Source organism: Juglans microcarpa x Juglans regia, chromosome 2D (genome assembly GCF_004785595.1).
Source record: "Juglans microcarpa x Juglans regia isolate MS1-56 chromosome 2D, Jm3101_v1.0, whole genome shotgun sequence".
Taxonomy (NCBI): domain Eukaryota; kingdom Viridiplantae; phylum Streptophyta; class Magnoliopsida; order Fagales; family Juglandaceae; genus Juglans; species Juglans microcarpa x Juglans regia.
In genome coordinates, this window is record NC_054596.1 from 39,907,126 (window position 1) to 39,933,912 (window position 26,787).

Genomic DNA, 26,787 nt, shown 5'->3' on the forward strand with positions numbered 1-26,787 from the left:
TGATAGTTAACTTCGTGAGTGTATTTTGAATCATATAAAAAAAAATTCATTTTTTTAAAGTAGATTTTACTCATTTTTAAAGTGACTATACGACGTTTACGCACTTTATGATTGTACAATACTTGCATAATTTATGACTGTATTTAACATTACTTCTGTAAAACTTATAGAGTAATTTGTAATATTCCAAATTTAGCCACAGCTTGCATGCTTAATGGTACGTATACGTACATTATTCTTGAAGCTGGTTTTTATGCCAATGAAATTCCCAGCTGCTAGCTAGCTAGCTAATTCCAGATGCATGCATGCTTAAACTCTTACTGTTTCAAGAGCAACCGTCCCTTTTTGAAAGCACTCGTAGTTGATAGCACCATAATTCTTCACATTTCTATACAACCTCGGCCTCTTCTCGTCTATTAGGAGGTCCACGGGGCCAATCTCTCTATGTGGCTCTGGCTCACTGAATGTTGCCACTGATAATCTCATCTTTTCTGTGTTGGTCACCACCCTGTGCATCGGACTCTTGAATATCCCGTTGCTCATTATCTGCATGCAACCACGTTATTTAATTTGAAAAAAATACCCATATATATATGCATGTTCAGTGAAATATCATTAAAAGTCATGATAATTATTTAGCAGAATATAATTACATGCAAGAACATTAATTTGGAAGGAAGAGGAACTTAATTTAATTACCTGCATTTGATCACCGAGGTTCACAAGAAGAGCATCGGGAATTATAGGAACTCTAACCCATCTGTCTTCTATGAAAACTTGAAGACCTTCTACTTCTCCATCTTGCAAGAGAACTGTAATTCCTGACCTATCTGTATGAGGTTTGACGCCAAGAACCTGATCGGGTCTGGAGCAAGATGGATAGAAGTTGAACCTGGTTTGCATCAGTACGCGGTCTCCAAATTGTTTCGAGAAGCTATCCTCTTCCAACTTCAGTGACTTTGCCATGGCCTTGAACAGAAGATCGATCACAGACTTTGTCCTTGTTCCGTATTCATGTAACATCTCTCTACACCAAAAATATATATAAGAAATTAATCTCTTTCAAATTAATCATTAATCTTAAAACAACGGGTGAAGCCCAAATTGGGCTGCTAGCTATAAATACAACCAAGCTTCATAGATAGATCATCAGGCTCAACAGTGTCTTCGATACTCATGTTATACCAAAGATGTCATCATGATAAAGAGGGTAAGTACCCAAAGTCAGTTGGATTTTGGGGCCAAAGATGAAGCCTTCTTAGGTCTTCAGGAAACACCCTGAGAGTAAGGCGATAGGACCAGTCAAGAACTTGCTTTTCTGACACAACAACATCGTTTCCATAGCCTTCAGACTCATTGACTGCTCGAGAGTACTTGTGCTTCTCTTCTGCCGGTAGAGCGAAGAATTGCTTTGCAACTTCACGTACCTTGTCAAGAAATGAACTTGAAATCCCATGACCTATTGCCTGAAACTTGGAAACAATTCACAAGAAAAGGTTAGTTTTATTAAGAGGCATGCAGAGCAGAAGGGCTTACATATAAATCAAGAAGGAAAAATCTAATTACAAGCGATTCTATACGAGCATATATTCAATATGATTGGTCAGAAAATAAATTTTATTGAAAACAGTACTAATTTGAATTTAAAATATAAAGACAATAATATTAATACGCAGATTGATACGTAAATTTGCTCATACATAATAAAATTCAACCGAAAAAAACGAACATCGGTTCATCCCTTTTCAAGATTTTATCAATCAAACCCAAAGTCGTCCAAATTGGACTTGAGATAGTCAAATTGGGCCGAAAGTTTTGGAGTCGGGGCTGAAAGGAGAAAACTGGACAGAAATGAAGTTGTCCCGTTTATAAACTGACCCGAAATGAAACCAGGCCGAAAGGTTGCATGGCCCAGGAAAAGTTTTAGATCCAAAAGATTGAACAAGATGTTTGGGCTCTAGAAAGTAAGCAAAGAACTGGGCCAAGGCAAAAAGAGGTAAACAGGCCTGGACTGATTGGGCAGAAAAGAAAGGTGAACTTGGACAATCGAGCTGAATGGGCTATAGTTTAATTTCAATAGAATGGGCTTAAGCCCGCACTCAAAAGCAGCATGATCGAACTACTTCTTTAACCCAAAAAAGCGAAGCAGCTACCCCTACAAGTCAACCAAACGATCATCTTCCACAATAAAGGAAAGGTGGGAAGGGTGATCCATGAGAAGCGGAATGAATCTGCTCACTGTTCATACCAGAAAACAAAAAAAAAAAAAGAAAGGAAAACCAGAGAGAGAGAGGATGAAAAACTGTACAGGAATTTGAAAGTCGTTTGGTAGTATTATTGGATAAGAGTGGGGCTATTATGCCATCTCACTTCTACAGCTGTGCCGCTAGTAGTTTTGTTTTCTCTCTTTTTTTTTTTTTTTTAAATATATTTAAATATTTTTAAAAAATAAAAAAATATATCAATATATTTAAAATCATTCCCTTAACTACTAAAAAAAAAAAAAAATTGACCAACAGTCAAATTGAGCGGTTATAGTAAGGTAGATAGTAGACTTTCTCTATTGGATAAATATGGACCGACATTTATAGTAAGTGATAGTTTAGTTACACAAAATTAAATTATCTCATCTCATATAATTATTACAATTTTTTTAAACTCTCACATAAAATAGAATAAACAATTTAATTCTTTTAAATTTTAAAATAAAAATAATATTATAATAATATTTTATTTAACTTTTAACGAAATATAACATTACATTTCATTTTCTGCCTAACTTAACGAGACCTGTAATTGCAGTAGCCGTTTGGATAAAGCAAGAAAAGCAAGGGATCTAGGTGGAGAAAAAAAAGAAAAGAAAAAAAAAAAAAAAGGCTATCTTTCTGATCAAAAGAAGTAGAAAGATCTAAAACTTGTACGTCCAAGAAAAGAAATTCAAGTTAATTAGACAGATAAAACTGATCATAGAACCTGGAAGCATCCTCCTGAGCTTAGAGCAGATCTTAGTTTCTCAAGTTCATCCTCAACTTGTTTAGGATGATGATCATGTGATGGAGATAGGGAAGAGAAGAGACCGATATTGATAATGGGAATGGAACCCAAAGAGGGAGAAGACTCGATAGATCCAAAGGTGGAATCTTTAACGATGTACTCAGGTGGAGGTTCATCGCCCTTGATCGACATTTCTTCAACAGAAGGGAGAGCCATGCTCTGCTGTCCGGCCATGATGAGGTTTATAAACTACTATACAATAATTTATAATAGTTATAGAGCAAGGATCGGTTTGTAAATTGCAAGGCAAATAATAAATAAAAAAAAAAAAAAGGCACGTGATTTTAAAGGCATTGGAGCATTTTTCAATGCTCTTTGTTCCCCGGATCAAGGAATCGAACCCCGGGTTTTGAGAGACGAAAGCAATGACAATTGGGTAAAAGATCATAACCGACAAAACATATTTTAAATGCCCAAAACATAACCGACAAAAAGGCACGTGATTTTATATGACTTGTTAATGATATGTATTTTTTATTTTGTATAAAATTCGGTTCCTAATTGTTTTGAACCATCATGAGTACTAATGAGCATTATATAAAATAAATATATAAGGAGACGAAAAAACAAGAGATGAAGGTGATCTATTTTTTGGAAGATGGAGGTAGCTAGAGATAGGATGAAGATTGATCCGCATGCAATATGAGAAATTCTTTTGGAAGATGCCTGCCAACTAACCAACTAATTTCCCTATCCTTTCCAAACCGATTCAGATTTTCCAGATGTACTGATGGCCTTTCTGTCTGTGTGTGTGTGTATATATATATATATGTATGTATACATATACATACATATATATTATATGTGATATGTCCCCATTCGTTGAAGACAAAACGATCGAGAGAGGGAGAAGACAGCAACCGCATGAGATTCAAGAGTGCCGGCCTAATCAATAATAATATTATCTCTTTTTTTTTTTTTTGTTTCATAATCTTCCAACAAGCTGATGATCAAGCAGATCGAGTTTTCTGTGTTTTTTTATTTATTATTATTATAATGCATGAGATCTAATCTTTGTAGTAATTTGACATATTTTCGATTAATAACTTCTTTTAATTTGTGATCATCATGAATATCTCCGAACTGTGTGGTATTTAATCACGATTTTTTTTTTTTTTGATGATCAGATATCGTTGCAGTGAAAGTTGAAAACAATAACCTCAGTTTGTAAAAATAATTAAGAAAATTATTATACTAAAATGGCATATATATATATATATCTATATTAAATTGTTTTTTGGTGACTTGGTACAAGAGATATAGCCTTATACATAGATATAGGTCCAGCAAGATGCATGCTATATATATATATATCTCGTGATCATATATATGTTTGGTTTATCCTGTTTATAATTTTGTAGGAGATTAATCTAATAATGATAACACCAAGAAGAAATTAAGATGAATAGATCCAAAGCTTGCCGGCCTTTAACTTGTTATAATATTTTTTTATCACGCGCGTGTTTGTAGAAATATGTTTATATATGTACGTGTGCATTATTGGGATGCTTGAATATTTGATCATAAACAAACAGTCGACCAGCTCAGCAGCAACCTCTGTATATAATATTGTCACCCATTAACGTGAGTTGAGCTAGCTATACATATATGGAATATACTTTAATTACAAAAAAGATTATATAAAAATAAATTTATAAACTAATGTAATACGTTTACTTTTATTATAAAGTAAATCTAATAGATTTTATGAAATCATATCAATTTATGAGTTTACTTCATATACATGTTGGCCCTATAGAGCTATATATAATATGGGCAGATCAATAATGTAAGATATATAAATCAAAGCAATTAACGAGCTATTCATGCATTCGATCCTGTTATGAGGTGGCTTGAATTCTGATTGAATAGTGCAAGTGTCGTAGGTTCGCTCTAGCGGAGGTTCACTCAGCTCGAGCGAAGTCAAACAGAGAGCTTCGCTCGACACTCGCTCGACACCCAGCTCGAGCGAGTTCAGGCAGAGAGCTTCGCTCGACTCTCGTACAACTGTTGGCTTGAGCGAAGTGCAGAATATCTACGTTCGCTCGACACTCGCTCTACGTTCGCTCGAGCCAATATTCACAAAAGTGAATTCTCACTTTTCTTATAAATATCAAACGACGCCTCTCTCTTCCATAAGGACTTCAGAATTCATTTGTGTTTTTCTTTAGTGTTTTCTTGAGAGAAGTCTAGAGTGAGTTTGAGAGATAACTTCCTTGTGAAGTTTTGTTGTATTTGATTTGTACTCCATCTCTGTTGATAGTGAAATCTTCGATACCGACCCCACCAGTGGACGTAGGCTCGTTTTGAGTCGAACCACTTAATTCTTGGTGTTCTTTCTGTGTGATTGTCATCAATTTCTTTCGTTTAGTTCCGCTACTATACTTCGTGTTAGTCATAGCTACACTTATTCCCAACAAACTGGTATCAGAGCTTGGCTCAGGATCTGGAGGGATGGCTATGGCTAAGTTCGAAGTGGAGAAATTTGACGGTCAGAACAGTTTCAGTCTATGGCGCATCAAGATGAAGGCTTTACTGCGACAACAGAGCTTGTCAAAAGTATTAGAAGTCTCGGTATCTGAAGATTCTCCGGCTCCTTCGAAAGAAGAAGAAGAAAAGGTACACAGTACTATTCTTTTGTCACTATCTGATGGAGTTTTAAGAGAGGTTGCTGATGAGGAGACTGCAACTGGTCTCTGGTCGGCACTTGAGAATCTGTACATGAAGAGATCTCTCACTAACCGGTTGTATTTGAAACAACGGTTATACACTCTCAAAATGAAGGAAGGTACTCTTATTTCTGAACACCTAGATGAATTTAATAAAATCATTATGGATCTGAGGAACATAGATATTAAGCTTGAAGAAGAAGATCAAGCGTTAATTATTTTATGTTCATTACCCACATCTTTTGAGAACTTTGTAAATTCCATGTTGTATGGTAGAAATACAATTTCCTTGGTAGATGTAAAGTCTGCTTTGAATTCTAAGGAGTTGAGGAATAAATTGAGTGTGAAGAACACTAATGAACAAGCTAGTGGCTTGTTTGTTAAGGGGTCCTCAAGTAGGGGTAGATCGAATGACAGGGGTTCAGAGAAGAATAAGGAAAAATCTAGGGGCAGTTCACAAACGACGGTTAGTAAGAAAAACGTCAAATGTCATTACTGCCATAAGTTTGGTCACTACAAGAACGAGTGTCCAAAATTGAAAAACAGGGAGGACGACACTAATTCATCTAATGCCGTTAGTGTTGCTGATGATAGGTCTAACGACCTAGATCTTGTTCTAGCAATAAGCGACTCCAATAGTCGCTTTAGTGACAAGTGGGTCTTGGACTCAGCTTGCACTTTCCATATGTGTCCCAAGAGGGACTGGTTCACTAACTATGAATCGGTCAACGGAGGTTCTGTTTTGTTAGGGAATGATATGGGTTGCAAAATTGCTGGAATTGGTTCAGTCAGAATCAAGATGTTTGATGGAATTGTCCGGACATTGTCTAATGTTTGACACATTCCAGAGTTGAAAAAGAATCTTATTTCTTTGGGTACTCTTGATTCTCTGGACTACAAGTACACTGGTGAAGGTGGAGCTATCAGAGTCAGTAAGGGCTCTATGGTTGTGATGAAAGGAGATAAGACAAATAGTCTTTATTTCCTTCAGGGCTCTACAGTGACAGGTGCAGCTGCAGTGTCAGTCTCAGATGATCCAGATACAGATGTCACTCGTTTGTGGCATATGCGTTTGGGTCATATAAGTGAAAAGGGAATGTCAATTCTGAGTAAGCAGGGTTTGTTATGTAATCAGAAGATAGGGAAACTGGATTTCTGTGAGCACTGTGTGTTTGGCAAACAGTGCAGGGTTCAGTTCTCTACAGGGGTTCACAGAACCAAAAGTTCTGTGGACTACATTCATTCTGATCTTTGGGGCCCATCTTCCATCCCGTCAAAAGGTGGAGCTCAATACTTGCTTACGTTCATTGATGATTTCTCTCGGAAGGTTTGGGTCTATTTTTTGAAGCAGAAGAGTGATGTATTTGTCAACTTCAAACAGTGGAAAGCTTTGATTGAAAATCAGACGAGCAAGAAAATCAAGCGACTTCGCACTGACAATGGTATGGAGTTTTGCGGAGGTGAGTTTGATGAATTCTGCAGAAATGAGGGTATTGCCAGACATCGTATAGTTAGACATACTCCATAGCAAAATGGGGTAGCTGAACGGATGAACAGGACCCTCTTGGAGAGAGCTCGCAGCATGCTTTCTAATGCAGGCTTGGCTAAGGATTTCTGGGCCGAAGCAATCAACACGGCCTGTTACTTGGTCAATCGCTCTCCAGCCACAGTGATTGGTTTGAAGACTCCGAATGAGGTATGGTCTGATACTCCTGCTGATTATTCAAATTTGAAAATTTTTGGTTGTCCTGCATATTTCCATGTTAATGATGGAAAACTTGAGCCAATGGCAAAGAAGGGCATATTCATTGGGTATGCCAGTGGGGTGAAGGGATTCAGGTTGTGGTGTACTGATCCTAAATCACCCAAGTTTGTAATCAGTAGGGATGTCACTTTTGATGAAAAGTCCATGCTTAGTCCGAGGAAGGAGAATTCTGAGTCTACAGGACAAGAACAGGATGTTAGAAAGCAGGTGGAGTTTCAGGTGGAAGCATCACAAGGGCTGCCCAACGGCGCCCAAGATCATACTATTGAAGATGAGCATGATTCTGATTCAAGTAGCGGCGCACAGGTGAGCAAGACTACAGTATAGCGACTGGTAGACAGAGGAGGCAGATTAGACCACCTCAGAGGTATGCTCATGCAGATATGGTTATGTATGCTCTTACTACGGCAGAGAATATAGTGGGTCAGGAACCTTCCAGTTATTCAGAAGCTGTCAAGAGCGTAGAATCTGCACAGTGGTGCACAGCTATGACTGAAGAGATCGAGTCTCTTCACAAAAACCAAACATGGGATTTGGTTCTGTTGCCAAAGAAGGTAAAGACTGTTGGCTGCAAATGGGTTTTCAAAAGAAAAGAGGGAATCCAGGGTGATACAGATGCAAGGTACAAGGCACGCTTAGTTGCTAAGGGCTTCAGTCAGAGAGAAGGCATCGACTTCACTGAAGTCTTCTCTCCAGTGGTGAAACACAGTTCGATCAGATTACTACTAGCTTTAGTAGCATTGTATGACTTAGAGCTACAACAACTTGATGTTAAAACAGCGTTCCTACATGGTGAACTTGAAGAGACCATTTACATGCATCAGCCAGAGGGATTCATTGTTGAAAACAAGGAAGATCATGTGTGCAGATTGAAGAAGTCTTTATATGGTTTGAAGCAGTCGCCAAGGCAATGGTATAAGCGGTTTGATTCCTTTATGATTGATCATGGTTATTTGAGAAGTAACTATGATAGTTGTGTTTATCATAAGGAATTATCTGATAAGTCTTTCATTTATTTGCTATTATATGTTGATGATATGCTTATTGCTGCTAAAAGCATATTTGACATAAGTTTGTTAAAGACCCAACTCAGAAATGAGTTTGAAATGAAAGACTTAGGTGCTGCAAAGAAGATTTTGGGAATGGAAATCTTCAGAGATAGGAAAGCTGGAAAGTTGTACTTGTCCCAGGGAAAGTACATTGAGAAAGTGCTTCAGAGATTTGGGATGTTTGATTCCAAACCAGTAAGTACACCACTTGCTACGCACTTTAAGCTTTCAGCTTGCCTATCTCCTCAGACAACTAAAGAGGAACAGTTCATGGCTAGTGTTCCTTATTCAAGTGCAGTTGGCAGCATCATGTATGCAATGGTTTGCACCCGCCCAGACATTTCACAGGCAGTGAGCGTAGTTAGCAGGTATATGGCTAACCCAGGTAAGACTCATTGGCAGGCTGTGAAATGGATACTCAGGTATCTGAGGGGAACCCTGAACTTTGGGTTAATATTTGATAGAGATGTCGATCTCGGTTCCAAAGTTACTGGTTTTGTTGATTCAGATTATGCTGGAGACTTAGATAAAAGAAGATCATTGACAGGTTATGTTTTCACTCTGTGTGGGTCAGCTATCAGTTGGAAAGCAACACTGCAATCCACTGTTGCTTTATCAACTACCGAGTCAGAGTACATGGCAGCAGCAGAGGCTGTTAAGGAGGCCATTTGGTTGAAAGGCTTGGTCAATGATTTGGGTTTACAACAAGATGGGATCTCAGTATTCTGTGACAGTCAGAGTGCAATATATTTGACCAAAAATCAAATGTATCATGAAAGAACGAAGCACATTGATGTCAGGTACCATTTTCTCAGAGAGATTGTTATAGAGGGTGCTATACAGATTCTGAAGATTGCTACTACAGAGAATTCAGCAGATATGATGACTAAGCCAGTTGCAGTATACAAGTTCAAACTTTGTTTGGACTTAATTGGTGTTCGCATTTTGTTATTCCCGTAAGAGATTTGGTGGTGGGGATTGGTTTTGTGGTCGGAGGTTTTTTGTGTTTTGGCAGAGTTCAAGCCAAGGTGGAGATTTGTTATGAGGTGGCTTGAATTCTGATTGAACAGTGCAAGTGTCGTAGGTTCGCTCGAGCGGAGGTTCACTCAGTTCGAGCGAAGTCAAACAGAGAGCTTCGCTCGACACTCGCTCGACACCCAGCTCGAGCGAGTTCAGGCAGAGAGCTTCGCTCGACTCTCGCACAACTGTTGGCTTGAGCGAAGTGCAGAATATCTACGTTCGCTCGACACTCGCTCTACGTTCGCTCGAGCCAATGTTCACAAAAGTGAATTCTCACTTTTCCTATAAATATCAAACGGCGCCTCTCTCTTCCATAAGGACTTCAGAATTCATTTGTGTTTTTCTTTAGTGTTTTCTTGAGAGAGAAGTCTAGAGTGAGTTTGAAAGATAACTTCCTTGTGAAGTTTTGTTGTATTTGATTTGTACTCCATCTCTGTTGATAGTGAAATCTTCGATACCGACCCCACCAGTGGACGTAGGCTCGTTTTGAGTCGAACCACTTAATTCTTGGTGTTCTTTCTGTGTGATTGTCATCAATTTCTTTCGTTTAGTTCCGCTACTATACGTCGTGTTAGTCCTAGCTACACTTATTCCCAACAGATCCTCTCTTCGTTTACTTCTCTGATGATCATCTCCAGTACTATTACTACCAAATATATACAATTAATAAGGAACTAATTAATATTACATGAGATATGATAGCGATCGAGCGAGGTACGTGTTACATGTCACAACATGAGTGCCACAATGCTATATGGTCATGATGTTATTAGATATATCGATCGGTTCTAATGCCATTTTTAATGTACGTAAACAGTACGTGTCACGGCCTTTATATTGTTTATGCTTCAAAAAGATTAATCAAAAACTCATATTCTTAAAATTATAGCTACTAGCTGGCCCTAGCTGTTTCTTAAAATCATTATATATAAAGCCCGAATATATAATTTAGTAAGCTGGGGAACTCTTAATTCGATCGGCACTTGACGGTACTATATATATAAGCATCGATCTTTACCATACTGATCATGATGATCATGTACAGCTTCGATCCATTATATTGGATCATGTACTAAGAGATCATTAATGTATAAGAAATAAATGAGTATAATAATTAAACTTCATTAATGAGTAACAAGTCCAACCTTAATTAATCATTTTTCAAGAGGTACTGGATATATATATATATATATTTATATTGTAGATGCAAAAGTTTAATTAATTAGGACTAGGTGATTAAATTGATAAGTTTGGATATGATGAATAAGATGATAGAATTTATCTTATCTTTTGTTTTGTAATTTGGATGAATGTAAAATACTTTGACTTTATCTACGACTATTTTGATTTTATCTAGAGGTTGTTAGGAAGTATTTCAGATAAATCAAAAGTGTAGAAGTCAAGTTTCAAGAGATATATTTTATCTAGAGAAGAGTTTGAATGTGAAACTGCCAATACTGAGAAGATAAATATTATGTGCTAGCAAAATCCGTCAGTAGAATTCGCCTGCAGAGTTTCACTGTGACTCAAACTCCTATCAAATTTGTTTCATCAACAAAGTTCTACTACGAGTCAAATTCCTATGGGTTGGGTTTTGGAATTTCAAATTATTTCATTATTGATTACTAACCAATTTATTGATTGAAGTGGTAAAACACGGTAATACAATACAGGGATACTTGCGTAACTTAATATATATATATATATTTATACGACTAAATTATGAGAGCTAGCTTAATTTATTTGTAACATTAACTGTGTGTGTGTGTATAAATCTTTTAGAATTAGTACTATAGATAGATGATCGTTTGTTTAGTATTTTTCGTGCAACGTTATAAATGGTATTAAAATGAAGCTAATTATAACGTCATATGGAGATGTTGAACTACACGACGACATGCGCGCGCGCATGCATGCATAGCCCTGATGAAGATCGCATTGAGGATTTGAGCATTAAGGGAGATCATTATGCATTGTTAAATCACACATGATGATTAATTTGGTGTGAGAGATTGTTATGGAAGAACATGACGATCGAGCGTACCATATATGAAAGTTCATAAATTAATAATGCCAATTAAGCGCGAATGCATGTGTGACTGTGAACGCTTTTATTTTAAAATTTCAAACACTTTACATGAGTACTACTACTACTCTACTAATTAAATATGCATGGTTTATTTTAACTAATCATGAACAAGCATCAGAATACCATAAAAGTCTCATCACCAGCTTGCTCCAAACAGCAGATCAGTGGATAAGCCATATACATACATACATACATACATATATATATGTATACAGAGGAAGTAAAAATTAAATTTTTACCTCCTCAATTGCTATTTTCCCTTTCTGATAACATTCCAAGTTGATAACATTGAAGTTTGTCACATCTCTATATAGCTTAGGCCTTTTCTCGTCTATCAATTGATCCACAGGTCCAATCTCTTTATCCAGCTCCGGCCAATTAAACAAGGCCACCGATATCCTCAGCTTGTCGGAGTTAGTCAGTACCCTATGAAGTGGGCTCTTGAATATTCCATTGCTCATTATCTGCATGCATGTATGCACGACTTCATTTATTCACAACCATTTTCGATTTACTTAAAGACTAGCTGTTCTAGATCTGTCTCCCTGTGATCTCCTTGGATAGCTAGGAATATTTATATCATGTACTCAATTCATTAAACATACCTGCATTTGATCACCAAGATTTACAACTAGAGCATGAGGAATTACAGGAACCTTAATCCATTTTCCATCTTCGAGAATTTGAAGTCCTTCTACCTCTTCATCTTGCAACAGAACTGTTATTAACGATCCATCTGCATGAGCTTTAACACCAAGAACAGTATCTGGTCTTGGACAAGGAGGATAAAAATTAAACCTTGCTTGTATTATTGGTCGGTCTCCACACTGGCGCGAGAAGCTGTTCTCTTCCAAGTTCAGTGACTTTGCCATGGCCTTCAAGATAATATTAGTAATTCCCTTTATTTTTGAAGCATAGTCATCTAACATCTCCCTGCCAAAAAAAGAAAAACAATTCAAGTCAAAGCTCACTAGTCAACTTAATTGAGAGATAGATCTTTCCCGTTTAATTAGAAATTAGCCTATATAGAGTTTCACAATGTCATAATTTATGCGCAAACACGCACACACAAAACAAACCTGAATTCATTTGGAGTTTGTGGCCAAAGATTCATTCTTCTTTCATCTTCCGGGAAGACTTTAAGAAATAGGCGACTACACCAGTCAAGAATCTGCTTCTCTGAGAATACCATGTCATGCCCATATCCTTCGACCTCATCAGCTGCTCGGGAATACTTTTGCTTTTCTTCTAATGGCAGTGCAAAGAACTGCTTTACAACCGCTCGGAACTTGTCAAGAAATGAATGTGAAATCCCATGACCTATTGCCTGAGAATCAAACACATAATAATTTCAAGTACTATGTTTTGAGATCTCATTAAGATGCTAGCTATGTAAGGAGCATGATCCTGATTTAGACAAGACAGCAATAAAATCTCGTCTGATTTTGTCAAAGGATCTCAAGATAATATCACATCCGATAAAAGTATGTACTTAAAACATTTATGCCTTTTAGTTTTTCTATCCAGTACAAGCTAGCAAACATGTTACTAGTTTCTGTTAGAACATCGGGGAATATGAGTGAAAAGGGAAAAAATAAAATAAAATCAGGAAACCTGGAAGCAACCCCCTGAGCTGAGAGCTGATCTGAGTTTCTGGAGCTCTTCTGAATCTTGTGAGGAGAGGAGGCTTACGTCAACGATTGGAATAGGAACTGAGGGAGAAGAATAAGTAGAAACAATACTACTGCTTTCTTTGACAATAAACTGTGGTGGTGGGGAGTCGCCGTCGACGGACATTTCTTCCACACTCTTGTGCAGTGCCGGCAGAGCCTCAGCAGAAAGCAAAGTCCCGGCCATGTCGCAGTCTTTGAATTGCCGGTGAGAGCGAGGGAGCTATAATGATAACAGAATATTGTGTTTGTTGAGGACGGTGCTATATATACAAGAATTAAGAATACCAAAAGGTGCTTTTCTGGCTGTCGAATGGCGATGTATATGTCGATTGGTCGTTGCTTTCTTGGACTATTCTGCCGAATGAACTCTGAGGTGGCAAGATAACAGAATATTGTGTTTGTTGAGGTCAACGGTGCTATACAAGAATTAAGAATACCAAAAGGTGGTTTTCTGGCTTTCGAATGACTTATGACGATGTATATGTCGATTGGTCGTTACTTTCTTGGACTAGTCGCGGTAAGGGTATCTCAGCCTCAGCTTTGCCATACAAGAGAACTCCGCCAAGTTGGCTTAAGATCTCTTTCCATGATGTGGAGGAGAACATATGCAAGTTTGCGAAGAAGGGTCTGACTCCGTCCCAGATTGGTGTGATTCTTCGTGACTCTCACGGTATCGCTCAGGTCAAGAGCGTTACTGGAAGCAAGATCCTCCGTATTCTCAAGGCTCACGGCCTTGCACCCGAAACTCCAGAGGATCTGTATGATCTTATCAAGAAGGCAGTCTCCATCCGTAAGCATCAGGAGAGGAACAGGAAGGATAAGGATTCAAAGTTCAGGTTGATTCTTGTTGAGAGCAGGATTCACAGGCTCGCTCGCTAGTCGCTACTACAAAAAGACAAAGAAGCTTCCACCTGTCTGGAAATATGAGTCGACAACTGCCAGCACTCTTGTTGCTTAATAAATATGTAGCTCCGCACACTTCAAGATATCCTTGAGATATATGCCTAATGTGAATGAAGTCTTCGGGTAGATTCTTCCAGCTGTAAGACCTAATTCATGACAATGAGAAAGGTTTTGTTATGCTGCTTCTAATTGGGGAGTAGATATATGTTCATGTTTCGGATGTTTACAGTTGTGGGCAGGTAGTCTTTTTTAGCTTGAACTGTCAAAGTGATAGGCTGTGTAACTTTTACAAGACCATGTTTTAGAAATGACTATGCAACAAATTAATGGGTCAATGTGATATGCTAGCCTGAGTAGCTGCTGTTCGAGAGGATGCTGCAAATGCAAATCACCTTCAGTTTGATGTGAGTTCGGTTCAGAGTTAGGTTTACCAGTGTTGTTTAAACTGATCAGGACCCGGGTTTATATTTTGTAGTGCACAGCACAGTTTTGATGTTGAAAAAAAAAACTCGGGGGTGGCAATTGGCAAAAGATTGATTGACCTTGTCTCTGTTCTTTGGGTTTTTTTATTCTTAACGAAGCATCCAAATTGAAGTAATTTCGACTCAATGCAATATGGTACTTGTTTAAACTTCATCAGATCCAGATTTTTCATTACAAGCATCCCCCTAACTTTTACTGTACAAATCCTTTACTGGCTGTATAGAATAATTTGAGCAAGTGCCTCTCTCTCTCTCTCTCTCTCTCTCTCTCTCTCTCTCTCTCTCTCTCGTATCTGGACAAAATTGTGATCTGTTTTGTGATGGATAGAGATAGCAATACAGTGATTTGTTTATTTACTACCGCTTGTAATAACTTCATTTCTGGATTAGAAGCTGGGGGGGTGGGGGTTGTTGGGAAAGAAAGAAAGGAAGGAAGAAACGAGTATTTTTCTGAACAAGAAAGAAAAAAACTTTCATATTAATTAAAATTAACAAGGCAAAAAAAAAATAAAAAATAAAAACTTAACTTCATTAAGAAAAAAGAATAAATCATTGCCTTTCTGTTCCCTATCTTATTTGATCACTAGATGGAAGCTCCATCTAGTGCCGCCACCTACAAGCAGGGACATCAGCATTTGGTAGGTGTGCAAATACAATAGAGTATGGAGCTACCTCTATTGGGGTTGATGAATTTACATATACAGGCACAAATGGAGGTATGTCCCCAGCAGAATTTACAGCTAAAATATTCCCATTTAGCAGGACAGTTTGGCTGTGTAGATCCCCATCTTTTGCTGTTAGATGGAACTCCTCTCTTATATTTCTGCCTTTATAAGGTGGAGGCAGCAGAATAGTTTTTCTTTTATGAGACTCGTGCTCCTGTTTCAAGATCCCAGTACTATTGAAGGCTACATTGGCATACACGGTGGTGCTCTTGTCTAGGTTGATTAGTAATAACGTGATTCCTTTCTGCATAATGAAGAACCCTCATCAGATCACAAAAAATAGAACATCTTTACCTGTTTTTGATTATGAAATACAGATGGAACTTACAGAAACTCTTGAGCAGTGAGCATAAGCACGTATTTTCTTTGTTCCAGAAAAGCTAGTTGGAAGAACATTTCTTCCCATTAATCGGTGCCAAAGAAGAGCACTGTAATGAAGAGAGCATCAAACAGAAAAAAAAAAAAAAAGTTCTTAGTAGGAGTTCAGAAAGTATCAAACACATTTCCTTGCATTTAGACTCTGTGTTCTGTTAAAATTGAAAATACTCCAACCTGTAGTAGTCTGGATTTGGTTCAAAGGTAGTAGTGTTGAGTAAACCATAGTTTCCACCAATCAAAGTCTGTCTGCAGTAAGTTTTTGTGTCATGAGCTGATGACATTCCTAGCTGATCCAAATACCTGATTATCACATCCAAAGTAACAAAATGTTTAAAAGTAGAATCGATTATAAAAAAAACCTGATATTTTACTTCTAGATCATAGTCAATTACCAGAAACTAAACACAAATGCATTTGTGACAAGATGATGGCCACTGTTGTAAGCCCCCCCTGACTCTCCAACCCATGCAACTGCTCTAGTTGAATAAATCTTGAGGATGTCAAGGAGATTCTTAAATGTAGCATGCGCGCGGTCGAGGTAGGACGGATCCAGAATCTTGTTAACGAGGTTCTTATCAACTCCTGTAATTTCAGATAACAATTTTTAAGTAGAAGAATTCGGAACCCAAAAGATGTGCGAAAAATCAGTTTGATCGAGCTAAGATACCTGCCCCCAGATTGTATAAGTGGTGGGTGACGGCACCCAAAGTTGGGGTCTTGTCTATGAAATCCATAAACCATTTCTCATCAAAGAATCCTCCCGGTGCTAGGATTAGTGGCTTGGGTTTAATTCCCTTGTAAACTCTCTGGACTAAGTCCTCCAAAGCGATAGTGTCCAAAGCATACTGGTCTGCTAGAACTTTTGTTCCGACTCCTTCCCCACACAATTCATTTCCTGTCCAGGAAATAGGTTAGTTATATCCCCATGAATTACTCCCAGAAAATATAATATCAAAGACAATTTCCAGATTAGGACTAAACCTGGAAAATATTATGACTGAAGAAATAAAGAACACAAAACAGAACATCAAACATTCTTTTAGAATGTGTTTCAGCATGGATAGAACATATTTAAATTGCAAACAAGAATAAATATTATTCTTACCCAGCTCCCATCCATGAATGGTGTAGTTCTTGCTGACAGTATAACGCATGAAAGATTCAGCATTGTTGTGATCCCAAGCTCCCGTTGAAGATCCATCAGGCTGTCGAGTTTTTCCAGAGAGAGCATTCAACCCGAAAATAATCTTAGCCCTGAAACAAACCATGGGATCTTAGGCAGTTCATCTAGTAGAAATGAAATTACCAGGGAAACAAGAATGAAAAATTCTGGTTATGTACCCAGTTTTCTTGAAGAAAGCATTTAATTCATCCCATCTAGGCATGGGTAAGCAACCATGAGAGAAATTAAACATGGCTGAGGAATTCTGAACAAAAGGAAGACAAGGTTGCCGGTTATCTTCTGTATCATATACGAGTTGATCTTGCATACTGCCACCTAGTCTAAGTTTCAAGGGGAAAAGGCTGCAGCATGATTGAAAGGTAAATCTTAGACTCCAGCAGAAAGATTAGAGAAATACATGATCATAATTAATAAAAAGACAAATCACCAAATGTTAAGGTATTCTCACCTTTTATGGCATTTGATAGAATATTGTTGCTGAGATTCTGCACATGAAAAAGATTAATGAAAATTTAGACAAGATCTCCTCATATTTAATAAGAACACGCTTTTGACTCAAAATAAATGTACATTTCTGCATCAAAAAATTATATTCTTCAACTAAAAGACAAGTAACATCTTTCCCGGCCCTTTGAATCTGTGGATATGCATTCGTCCAGTAAAAGAATTGGACGTGTTGTATTAGAAAAATGAACTAAAACCAAACATACAAAAACAGTAGGACTGCACGTCAAACAGATGCTGTACAAGAATTGAAGATAGAAGAAACGTAGTTATTATCATGTAACGTAATCCCCATATCAAACATAGAAGGAAACTCAGCAGCAATGGCAACTGCAACGGATTAAATTAAGAAGAAGAAGAAACAGAGAAACATTACAAAAGACCACAAACCATGAAAGATTCACGCGCATTACTCTTTGCAAAGATCAAACATCGCACTTTGCTCGTACAAACATGCTAGTTATGCAATTCAAGACTAAAAAAAAAAAAGTGTATAAATTAAACACAAGGATACCAGATTGAGCAGAGAGGCATGACCCCAGCTGCATGTTCCATAATCACATTTATCAGGAGGCCACCAATCCAAGGTTGCACAGACAAAATCTTGATCAGTCCTCCCGATGATTGTTTCGCTATCAACAAAAACAGTCCCCACAGCACTCCCATCTCCACCCACAACACTCTGAGTGCTCACAGGAATGATGGCGCTATGACTAAACACACACATCCAAATTCCAATCCACACAAGCAAAACCGGAGAACTCATTCTCAGATGAAATAAAAAGTTAAAGAACCGTGTGAAGTTTCACTCGAGGTTTTAGTAAATGGAGTCGACCAAGAGTGTAAAAGAAGGAAGAGAAAAATGATTGAGAGTATAAGTTGGGCTAAGATATTTATAGGCACACTGAAATGACATTTATCTGCATACGTGACTCTTAACAACATTTCAATGGTTTATCTATATTTTTATCTAAAATAATCAGATAAATTCTTCTTTTTTTTTTTTTCTTTTTTTTTTAAATTTTATCTAATCCCTTTTTAAGAGGGCTGGTCATCCCACAATTTATCCGAATTTCTTATTTATTTTATTTAAAAACTAAATAAATAAACAAAAGAGTAGAGAGAAAAGTAATAAAAAAAGAGAAAGATGAAAAGAGGGAGAAAAATAAATAATAAAAAAAGAGATAAAAATATATATATATTTTAGATTTTGAAGATTTCTTAACTATTTTACATATAAATGTAAAGAATAATATTACTAAATTATTTGAATTCTTATCGTTCTCTCACCAGATACGAAGCGAGGATAAATCAACTCATTGACTCATTCTTGGAAACGCCTCTTTCTCTCTCTCTCTCATCCTATTTTCTTTCTTCTCTCACATCCGAGAAACCAACATTCAGATGATTAATGATCATGTGAAGGTTGCTAGCTTCAGCTTGCAAGTGGGCCATCATTTTTTTTTTTTTTTTTTTGTACTTGACGACACATGAGTAGCTAGAACATGATCATGAATTTGGGACGTTAGCTAGGGATCCTTATCTTAGTCATTTTCAGAGAGATTATGAGGAGGATTTCATTCCGATACGCATGGATGCACCTTCCTTTTTTTTTTTTTTTTTGCGTTATTATTAATTATAATATTTTTTACCTATGTTTATCACGTAAAATAGAGAAGTTCTAAAATTACAAAAAGATTATATAAAAATAAATTTATAAATTGACATGACTTCATATGAAAAATTAATTTTATTTTATAATAAAATTAATAATTTTATAATCTAATATATTACGTCAAATCATAATTTATGGATTTATTTTTATGAATTTTTTGATTTGATCTAAAGCATTTCTAATAGATATATACGGTGGTGGGACATTGGTCTTGAGGCTTAGTTCGTGAGGACTACAGTTTGCAGTAGCTAGCTAGCTTTAATGGCGTCTTTACATGAAAGTGAATTACCTGTCGACATAATTGCTTAATGGGGGGAACATTGAGAACTACATACATGTATACGTAATTTGACAATAACATTAAATGTAGCAATCGATAAAGGTCCCCACCATCATATTCATTGGACTTGATCTTCTTTCAAAAGTCCATGCAGTAGTACCTATGTACCATTAAATAAGACAAAATGGGACTTCTCAATATTTGGATAATTACCCTAATCTTTGTCTTATATATTCATCACCTTTTGATTTGATCCTTTCTACCCTTAATTATATCCCATATTTTACATGAAATAGACCAATTATTTATGGCCGAATAAAGCCGATCAAACCTTGTTTTGATTGACATAAATAAATAGATTAATTCTACGTATAATCGTAAATTACACAAACGTTGCATAATCTTTTTTAAAAAGAGTAAGATCTATAATTAAAAAATTAATTTTTTTACGTAGATTCTATGTTTTATTTATATTTTTTAAAGCAATTAAGCGACGGTTGCACAATTTATGATTATAAATATTTTTTTCTAAATATATATATATATATATATATATATATAGGTCACCAAATCGATGAATATTAATGGAATGAGTGTGAGAGATTCGACTCTAACTCGATAATTATAGGACTAAATTTTATTTCAGTAACCTCGTTTGGACATTGGAAGGCACTGTTTTGTGGTGTAGTTCTAGTAATCTCTTTTTTGGATAGGGCCTAAACTTTGTGTGGTTTGGGCTCGGGAGCAACATTTTCTTCTTCCTTCGTTTTCAGATACATGAGCTTTATGTGGTTTCGAGTCTCGACTCAGGTTCGTGAGAATTTGTGTTACTTTAGGCCCTTTTTTTTAATCCATGAGGCCCAACCCTAGCTTGTTGCTGTTGATGTATTTTTGTTGGACCTTATTCCAACCATCTTTGTATGTAAATGTAAACCTAAACTAACCATACTAAAATATATTACTTTGCCTTGAGAAAATAAAAAGAAAAAAATAATTTCCTCACATGGCATTATTTTTTCTTAGGAACTTAAGGCTCCGTTTAGATGTTGAGCTGAGTTTAAATGAGTTAAATTTTTTATGATCAATAGTAATGAGTTGAGATGATGTAGTGAGTTTTGTAGGACCACTTAAGATGTGTTCAGATGTTAAGATGAGTTTAAATATATTTATGAGAAGTTGAAAAAGGTTGTAGGTTATATGTGTAAAGAAGTGTTGAGTTGAAAAAAATTGTGAGTTCTACATGTAAAGAGGTTTACAGTTGAGATGAGTTTAGTGATTTGAGAATTGAGTGTTTGGATATTAGACTCAGTTTAAAATTAGACTGAATTGAGTTAATCTCAATTTAGTCTAAATTCCAAACGAGTTTGGTCCTAAAAGTTTTTTTAAAAGCCAAATTAAATATATAGCTTTCTTTAAAGAATAACCCAACATTTAACATTTTTTTTTTAATTTTTCCTTTGGAGTCCACTTCAAACATTTCTTCACTCTCTCTAAGCATTGGCTCATTGCCAAGTCCAAATTTTGGCTAGAATTTCAATTTTTTATTATAGCATTAACATTTGGTTAGGTGAATTCATATTGGACTAGTAATTTTAAAGTCAAAATAATAATATAATATTATATATTTTAATAATATTTTACAAAACAAAATTGTTTTGTAATATTTTACAAATACACTTTATATATTAATTAATAATTTAATTTTTACTTAAAATAAGGTAGAAAATAGAATTATATATTAATTAATAACTTAATTTTAATTCATAATTTAATTATTATTAATGAAATAGAATAAAGTAGAAAATAACGGACTATTTATCAAAATTGAAATGAATGATATAGACTTTAAAATAATTAGATAATATAATGGTTGTTGGAAATGATTAAAATATTATTTTGGTGAGTGAATAATGTCTAGCCAAAGATGACTAGGGAGCTTAATTTACTGTAGCTCATATGTTAAGTTTTAGTGGTTTGACTAGTCCAATATAGAGAATTTTACTCATGAAGATGCATTGGCATGCCAAATGCTCTAATGCTTTCTACTCATGAGTTGTATCCATTTTTTATTGAGCTACTAATTTCAATACTTCTCCTTGATTTTCATTTGCCTTCCTTCTTCTCCACATCCACTATGCTAAGTTCTCAAGAGTATTATGTAATTTGTGATCTTTCACGACCATAGACGTACACCAGCAGTCGTGACTGATTCCCGGTGAGTCGGTGACGGTCAGGCCAAAAGGCTGATGATCATGACATCAATCCCGAGTGGCCAGGATTGTCTCTGTGAGTCATTTCTAGACGTAATTCTTTGATATAAACGCACCATGCAGTAAACTATGCATTCGCATGCAACACTGCAATTTCTGCAATTTAATTAAGCTTCTTATATATCGAGAATGACCTGCAACTAGAATGCTCACTGTAATCTGTTCATTTTATTAGCTAGATTCGGATGACAAAACCTGAACAGCCCACTCAAGGAAACATCTTCCTCGATAAACTGAGAGGGGAGGACACAGAGGAAAAAGAAAGAAAGACAGTGATCCTGGTACAGCTCTTAGCCTCTTTAGTGTCATGGACGTTCAAATTCCAGTAGGTGCTCGTGCTTCACCACCAATCGATGCACAATTACCATAGAGCAATGGAGGGAAAAGTGGGTTGAATGGGAACATCTGTGGCCAGCAAATGTCATTGACATCAGTGATGGCTCTGCAACAGGCAGTACCAATACCTCTAAACTGGCCCCTCGAAAGTGACCCATATATATCAGAAACGCAACCTTCTACGCTCGAAAGAGAGGACCAGCACCGCGCAATATCTTGCCCAGACTGCCCTGAATTAGGTGACAGTCCTAGGAAAGGTAATGTCGACTGCCCTGGCGAAGAGTGCTTGGCCGCCATGGTCGGACCTATTCTTGTAGGTGAAGAACCAGCTGCACAAGAGTCTATAACCAATGAAGGGAAAAATGGGTTAAACGGGAACAGTTGAGTCCAGCAATTGTCACTAATCCGAGTAATGGCTTCGCAACAAGCAGCGCCATAAGCACCAATTTCACCGGTAAAAAGCGAATTTAAAATCTCCACAAGACAACCTGGGACATTTGCAAGAGAAGACCAGCACTGCCTCATAGCTCTATTTACAGGTTGCAAAGGTAAAAGCCCCGACACAGATGGCTTTCTGGCCTGGACATGTTCAATTCCTTTAGGTGCTGGATCAACTGCTGCACCTCTAGCACAAGAGTTTCTGATCAATGTAGGGAAGACTGGATTGAAGGGAATAAACTTACTCCAGCAATTATCTGGAATCTCCATGATGGCCTTGCAACAAACTGGCCCTGTAATGCTGAATTGGCCATTGACAATTGAGCCAGAAATTTCCTCTGGACATCCTGATATATTCGCAAGAGGTGACCAGCACTCTCTGGTCTGCCCCGGAAATGTCACCAGAGACGGGAGTAACCCAGATAGTGGTGGCAGCTGGGCTTGGCACGTCAGTACCCATACTGCCAAGCATGCAAGAATGAGAAGCATTGGAGCAGTATTCTTTTGTGATTTAGGTGCCACGGTACTAATGGATCGTGGAAAAACCTGTGGTGTGAATACTGGTTTTGAGAGGGATGCAATGGTGGAATATATATTTCTTGTGGCATACGGCAGGTAGACTGGGAGAGGAATTTATAGTACTTCGGAGACAGGAAAACTGATGTTTTATATATGCTTCAAAGATCCATTTTATTTGGGTTAAGAGAAATGTTATTCTTCCATGTATTTTATCCCAAAACACGTCCAACTAATGTATCACAAAATCATTTCAATATAGTTTGTAATGTTTCAACAATCTAATACGTCCATTGCTTGTACAAATTTCCACTACTCTTTGTGAATATATAACTTGCGGTGAAAACCTTGTATAGAACTGTCGGAAAATCACTTAAAATCATGTTCATGCAGATGCAGATGTGCAACTGTTCTTGCACGAGGGAAGCCATGCGAGATCGTCGATCTGCATGTATGCATATACCATTTGAGAATCTTTGAGCCTGCAGCATAGAATATGAATTCATTCGAATTGGGATGGGGCTTAAGAGAGAGAAAGGGACCCGAAGATTACCTCTAACCAAATTTAGTACTTACTGATATTCAAGTTTACGTCCATGAATCACTGGCAAGAAATTTGATTCTTAAGGTCGAATTAAATTTCATTCTTATAAAAAGTAAAAGTAGTTATTTGAGACGAAAATTAAATTTCATCTCAAAAAATGGAAACAATTTTTTACAAATTTGAATAGATAAAATATCTGTTCGAATTAGAATTTTTGGGATGAAATATAGCATCTCAAAAAAGAAAAATGATCGAACATTCCCAAACTCATTCAAAAGGTATGGTATTTCACATTTGAATGTTGACATAACTGTTTGAATAATATTCGTGACGGAAAATTATACACAATTGTGATGGGAAAAGTTAGAAATCTTTCGAATGCACGATTTTCATTTAAACAGAGTTTGAAACTGTTTAACGGTGTGGAATTTTCTATTCAAATGTAGAGCCAATCATTCAACGATTTTTTGGTGGGAAGTAATAAATAAACTTGGTGGGGGAGGCTTTCTAGCTCATTCAAAAGGTAATTTTACATTCGAACGGATTTATAAACTGGTCGAATGCTCATAAGATTGGTTCAAACTATGATGTAGACAATCGAAATAAATTTAGTTATAGAAATTTATTGAAATATATTCAAATAATTTAAAAATAAATATTATTTGAGTCTATTAACTATCATTTTTAAAAGATGAAAAATCTACCCATATGGATTTATTATTTATGGTAAATTAAAATGTATCATATATGTTGTTCTAGAAAATTTATATAATTATTTAAAAATTAATTAAAGGTTTTTTATGGTTAATAAAAATTTTAAATTAAAAAAAATTTCCTTCCAGGGAATGTCATTTTTTATATTGCTATTTGGTAAGTAAAATAAGAAAAATTGTTTTTGATAACAAACAAACTAGTTATATATAAAAAAATAAAAACGATATAGAAATTAAAGTGACAATGTTCAATACAAAACAAAAAAATTGATACAAAATAACACAACTGTGTAAGATTATCCAAGTCCTCCTGCATCACAATAATGAGTCTCTCAATCTCTTGCAGTCGAATCATGATGGGCACAATGATCATCTCCACGATCCTCTTCATGCTCTGGATCAAAAGTGCGTGATGCTCCTCGAGTAGGGATCGCATCTCCCTAGTAGTAGTCACTGCAACCTTAGTATTAACACCAGCATCCGTAGAAGTTGGATCGTGCTCCGTGCCAATATTGTGTGCCGCTGCAACATTAATGCAAGCATTCTGCAAATGACCATCGCTCTTGCTAAAAGTGATCTTGTTAAGTGGCTCAATTTGTGGTTTCATCCACTCTGTCAATAGCATATCAACTCCTGAATTAACTAAGAGATTGGAGATCATCAATGCATACAATAGACTACCTCCAGTCAAATATCGTGACTTAGATCGGATGTAGATGAGGAAGTATAAAGGCAGATCAATAAGCTATTCTCATGCTATCCGTAACATAAATCGAGCTCGTTCGATGCAGAAATCCGTTTTTGTATTTCCTCAGATCGATATAGTGTGAGACAATCAAATTCAGCATGCAAAAAAAAGGCCTGATAATCAACCTCTTTGATCACCTTGTTGCAATCATATGGAGGAGCTGAATCGTCATGCATCAACAAATGAATCTAATCATATGCTAGACCATCGTTTACTAGAGCCTCATCCTCGATGGCATCTTCACCATTTGTCTCTACAGCAGGTTGCTGTGTAGGGTATGAACCCACCACACGGAGAACCCTAGAGACTTAGCGATATTGTTTGCTGAGATAGTAATACTGACTCCCTGAATAACGAACGTGAATGAGTCCTCATCAGCCACCATCTTTGATATGGCCCGATAAAACTCATTGACCATATCAAGATAGGCCATCCCCCTCTGCTCACAGATCGGGCACCATCCTCTATTGTTGATTGTGGAAGACAGACTCCTTCCCTCTCAGAAAAAATTGCGAAAGTCTTCTATAATGATCTCCCGCTCGATCAATGTCAACTTCTTCAGCTCACTAGCTTCACCACTAGATTGCCCTCCCTCCTATGTTTTCTTCCAATATATGTCATTAATTCACTGTTTATAAAATAAATAAAAAATGAATATAAATAAAATAAAAAGTTATAATTAATTTACTATTCATGAATTGGTTGTGATAATATTCAGGGGTGCTACCTGCACTCAGCGGATAGATTTTGGGATGATCACCCTGCCCCTTTGCCCCTTCTCTTGGTTGACAATTGGGGCCAAACCCCTCCATTCCGCCCCTCTCACCCCCCCCAGGTGGTGGGTGGTCGATCTTGAGATTGCATCTACCATGCAGGAGCTCAGTGAGTAAGCTAGCTAAGCGATTAATCTGAGAGAGACGGAGAGAGAGAGAGCAAACAATTCAAACCCAAAACAAAATCAAACACCGATAGGGAGGCCAACATTAATATCTCAACCCAAACTAAATCCCCAATCTTGAATTGTCAAGCATTCAAATAGTATAAACGGATCGAGGATTGGACCAATCATTGCCCAACCTTGATCTTGATCAAATCTGACATTTAACTATATATTTATGATTATAACCATTAGTATCTTAAAGCACTGGCATTGGATGATTTAAAACATCTAATAAGGGAAAATATGCATGAGATGAGGTAAAACTGATTTGCATTAGAAAAGTTAAACATAGTTAAACTAATTGGAGCCATGGTATGCCAACAAATTTATTGAAGAGAAATGCAAAAAGTGATTTTATAAAAGTAAACTCACGAGCTGACATGATTTCATGTGATACGTTAAATGTATTTTATAATAAAAATAACTTTATGATATGACACACTAATTAAGTCACGTAAATTTGTGAGATTATTTTTATAAAAGTTTTTAATAGCAAAAATATTTATCGTTATTGAATATATTAGCCTATCTATCTTCTAAACTAATTTTATGGATAATTCAAATTTATATATACCCCAATATGGAATGCAAAAGAACTAGATTATGCACAGTATAAGATACCCTTTTCCTAAATAGATTTTAATAAAAAATTGCATAATTGGATGCTAATGTTAAGTTGCGTTTAGATGTTGAGTTTAATTCAACTTTTTATAAATAATAGTGAGTTGAGTAATTGAGAGAATTATGTGGTGTCCTCTAAACTGAGTTTAAAGTGTGTTTAGATGTTAAAATGAATTTAGTACTTTTTATGAAAAATTAAAAAAAGTTGTAGA

The 26,787-nt window shown here is 36.4% G+C and overlaps 4 protein-coding genes and 1 pseudogene across 5 annotated transcripts; 1 reads left to right on the forward strand and 4 right to left on the reverse strand.

Annotated features, from left to right (window-relative positions):
- Positions 1-128: 128 nt before the first annotated feature.
- Positions 129-3,246, reverse strand: LOC121248905 (protein SRG1-like). Of its 2 annotated transcripts, none has more exons than XM_041147517.1 (4): positions 2,974-3,246; positions 1,219-1,472; positions 700-1,027; positions 129-546 (listed from the first exon to the last, which is right to left on the reverse strand). In XM_041147517.1, the coding sequence occupies exons 1-4, from the start codon at positions 3,226-3,228 to the stop codon at positions 310-312; spliced, it is 1,074 nt and encodes a 357-aa protein (XP_041003451.1). In that variant the 5' UTR covers positions 3,229-3,246; the 3' UTR covers positions 129-309. The 2 variants fall into 2 exon arrangements, with proteins under 2 accessions (XP_041003451.1, XP_041003452.1); XM_041147518.1 differs by having other exon boundaries at positions 1,219-1,466; positions 2,974-3,245.
- Positions 3,247-11,695: 8,449 nt separating this feature from the next.
- LOC121248906 (protein SRG1-like) lies at positions 11,696-13,660 on the reverse strand. The gene is made up of 4 exons (XM_041147519.1): positions 13,261-13,660; positions 12,726-12,973; positions 12,252-12,579; positions 11,696-12,110 (listed from the first exon to the last, which is right to left on the reverse strand). Exons 1-4 carry the CDS (start codon positions 13,501-13,503, stop codon positions 11,874-11,876), a joined length of 1,056 nt encoding a protein of 351 aa, XP_041003453.1. The 5' UTR covers positions 13,504-13,660; the 3' UTR covers positions 11,696-11,873.
- Positions 13,661-13,781: 121 nt separating this feature from the next.
- LOC121249508 lies at positions 13,782-14,557 on the forward strand (annotated as a pseudogene).
- A 592-nt stretch (positions 14,558-15,149) lies between these two features.
- Positions 15,150-18,341, reverse strand: LOC121248908 (heparanase-like protein 3). The gene is made up of 9 exons (XM_041147522.1): positions 18,009-18,341; positions 17,439-17,475; positions 17,149-17,331; positions 16,913-17,061; positions 16,475-16,702; positions 16,200-16,389; positions 15,982-16,107; positions 15,758-15,857; positions 15,150-15,673 (listed from the first exon to the last, which is right to left on the reverse strand). Exons 1-9 carry the CDS (start codon positions 18,040-18,042, stop codon positions 15,305-15,307), a joined length of 1,416 nt encoding a protein of 471 aa, XP_041003456.1. The 5' UTR covers positions 18,043-18,341; the 3' UTR covers positions 15,150-15,304.
- Positions 18,342-22,034: 3,693 nt separating this feature from the next.
- LOC121249509 lies at positions 22,035-24,927 on the reverse strand. Its single transcript, XM_041148209.1, has 2 exons — positions 24,549-24,927; positions 22,035-22,954 (listed from the first exon to the last, which is right to left on the reverse strand). Exons 1-2 carry the CDS (start codon positions 24,925-24,927, stop codon positions 22,035-22,037), a joined length of 1,299 nt encoding a protein of 432 aa, XP_041004143.1.
- Between the last annotated feature and the right edge of the window lie 1,860 nt (positions 24,928-26,787).

Excerpts from the sequence above, each read along its gene's own strand:
- LOC121248905 (XM_041147517.1), bottom strand. The coding sequence starts at position 3,228 with ATGGCCGGACAGCAGAGCATGGCTCTCCCTTCTGTTGAAGAAATGTCG. Across the intron at positions 1,028-1,218 it reads CAAAATCCAACTGACTTTGG|AGAGATGTTACATGAATACG; the intron begins GTACTTACCCTC and ends TTTTTGGTGTAG. Across the intron at positions 547-699 it reads ACCTCGGTGATCAAATGCAG|ATAATGAGCAACGGGATATT; the intron begins GTAATTAAATTA and ends GGTTGCATGCAG.
- LOC121248906 (XM_041147519.1), bottom strand. The coding sequence starts at position 13,503 with ATGGCCGGGACTTTGCTTTCTGCTGAGGCTCTGCCGGCACTGCACAAG. Across the intron at positions 12,974-13,260 it reads GCTCAGGGGGTTGCTTCCAG|GCAATAGGTCATGGGATTTC; the intron begins GTTTCCTGATTT and ends TTTGATTCTCAG. Across the intron at positions 12,111-12,251 it reads ATCTTGGTGATCAAATGCAG|ATAATGAGCAATGGAATATT; the intron begins GTATGTTTAATG and ends ACATGCATGCAG.
- LOC121248908 (XM_041147522.1), bottom strand. The coding sequence starts at position 18,042 with ATGCAGCTGGGGTCATGCCTCTCTGCTCAATCTG. Across the intron at positions 17,476-18,008 it reads ATGCCTCTCTGCTCAATCTG|AATCTCAGCAACAATATTCT; the intron begins GTATCCTTGTGT and ends TTTCATGTGCAG. Across the intron at positions 17,332-17,438 it reads TCTATCAAATGCCATAAAAG|CCTTTTCCCCTTGAAACTTA; the intron begins GTGAGAATACCT and ends ATCATGCTGCAG.
- LOC121249509 (XM_041148209.1), bottom strand. The coding sequence starts at position 24,927 with ATGATCTCCAATCTCTTAGTTAATTCAGGAGTTGATATGCTATTGACA. Across the intron at positions 22,955-24,548 it reads GGATAATCTTACACAGTTGT|TATGGGTACTGACGTGCCAA; the intron begins GTTATTTTGTAT and ends CATGCTTGGCAG.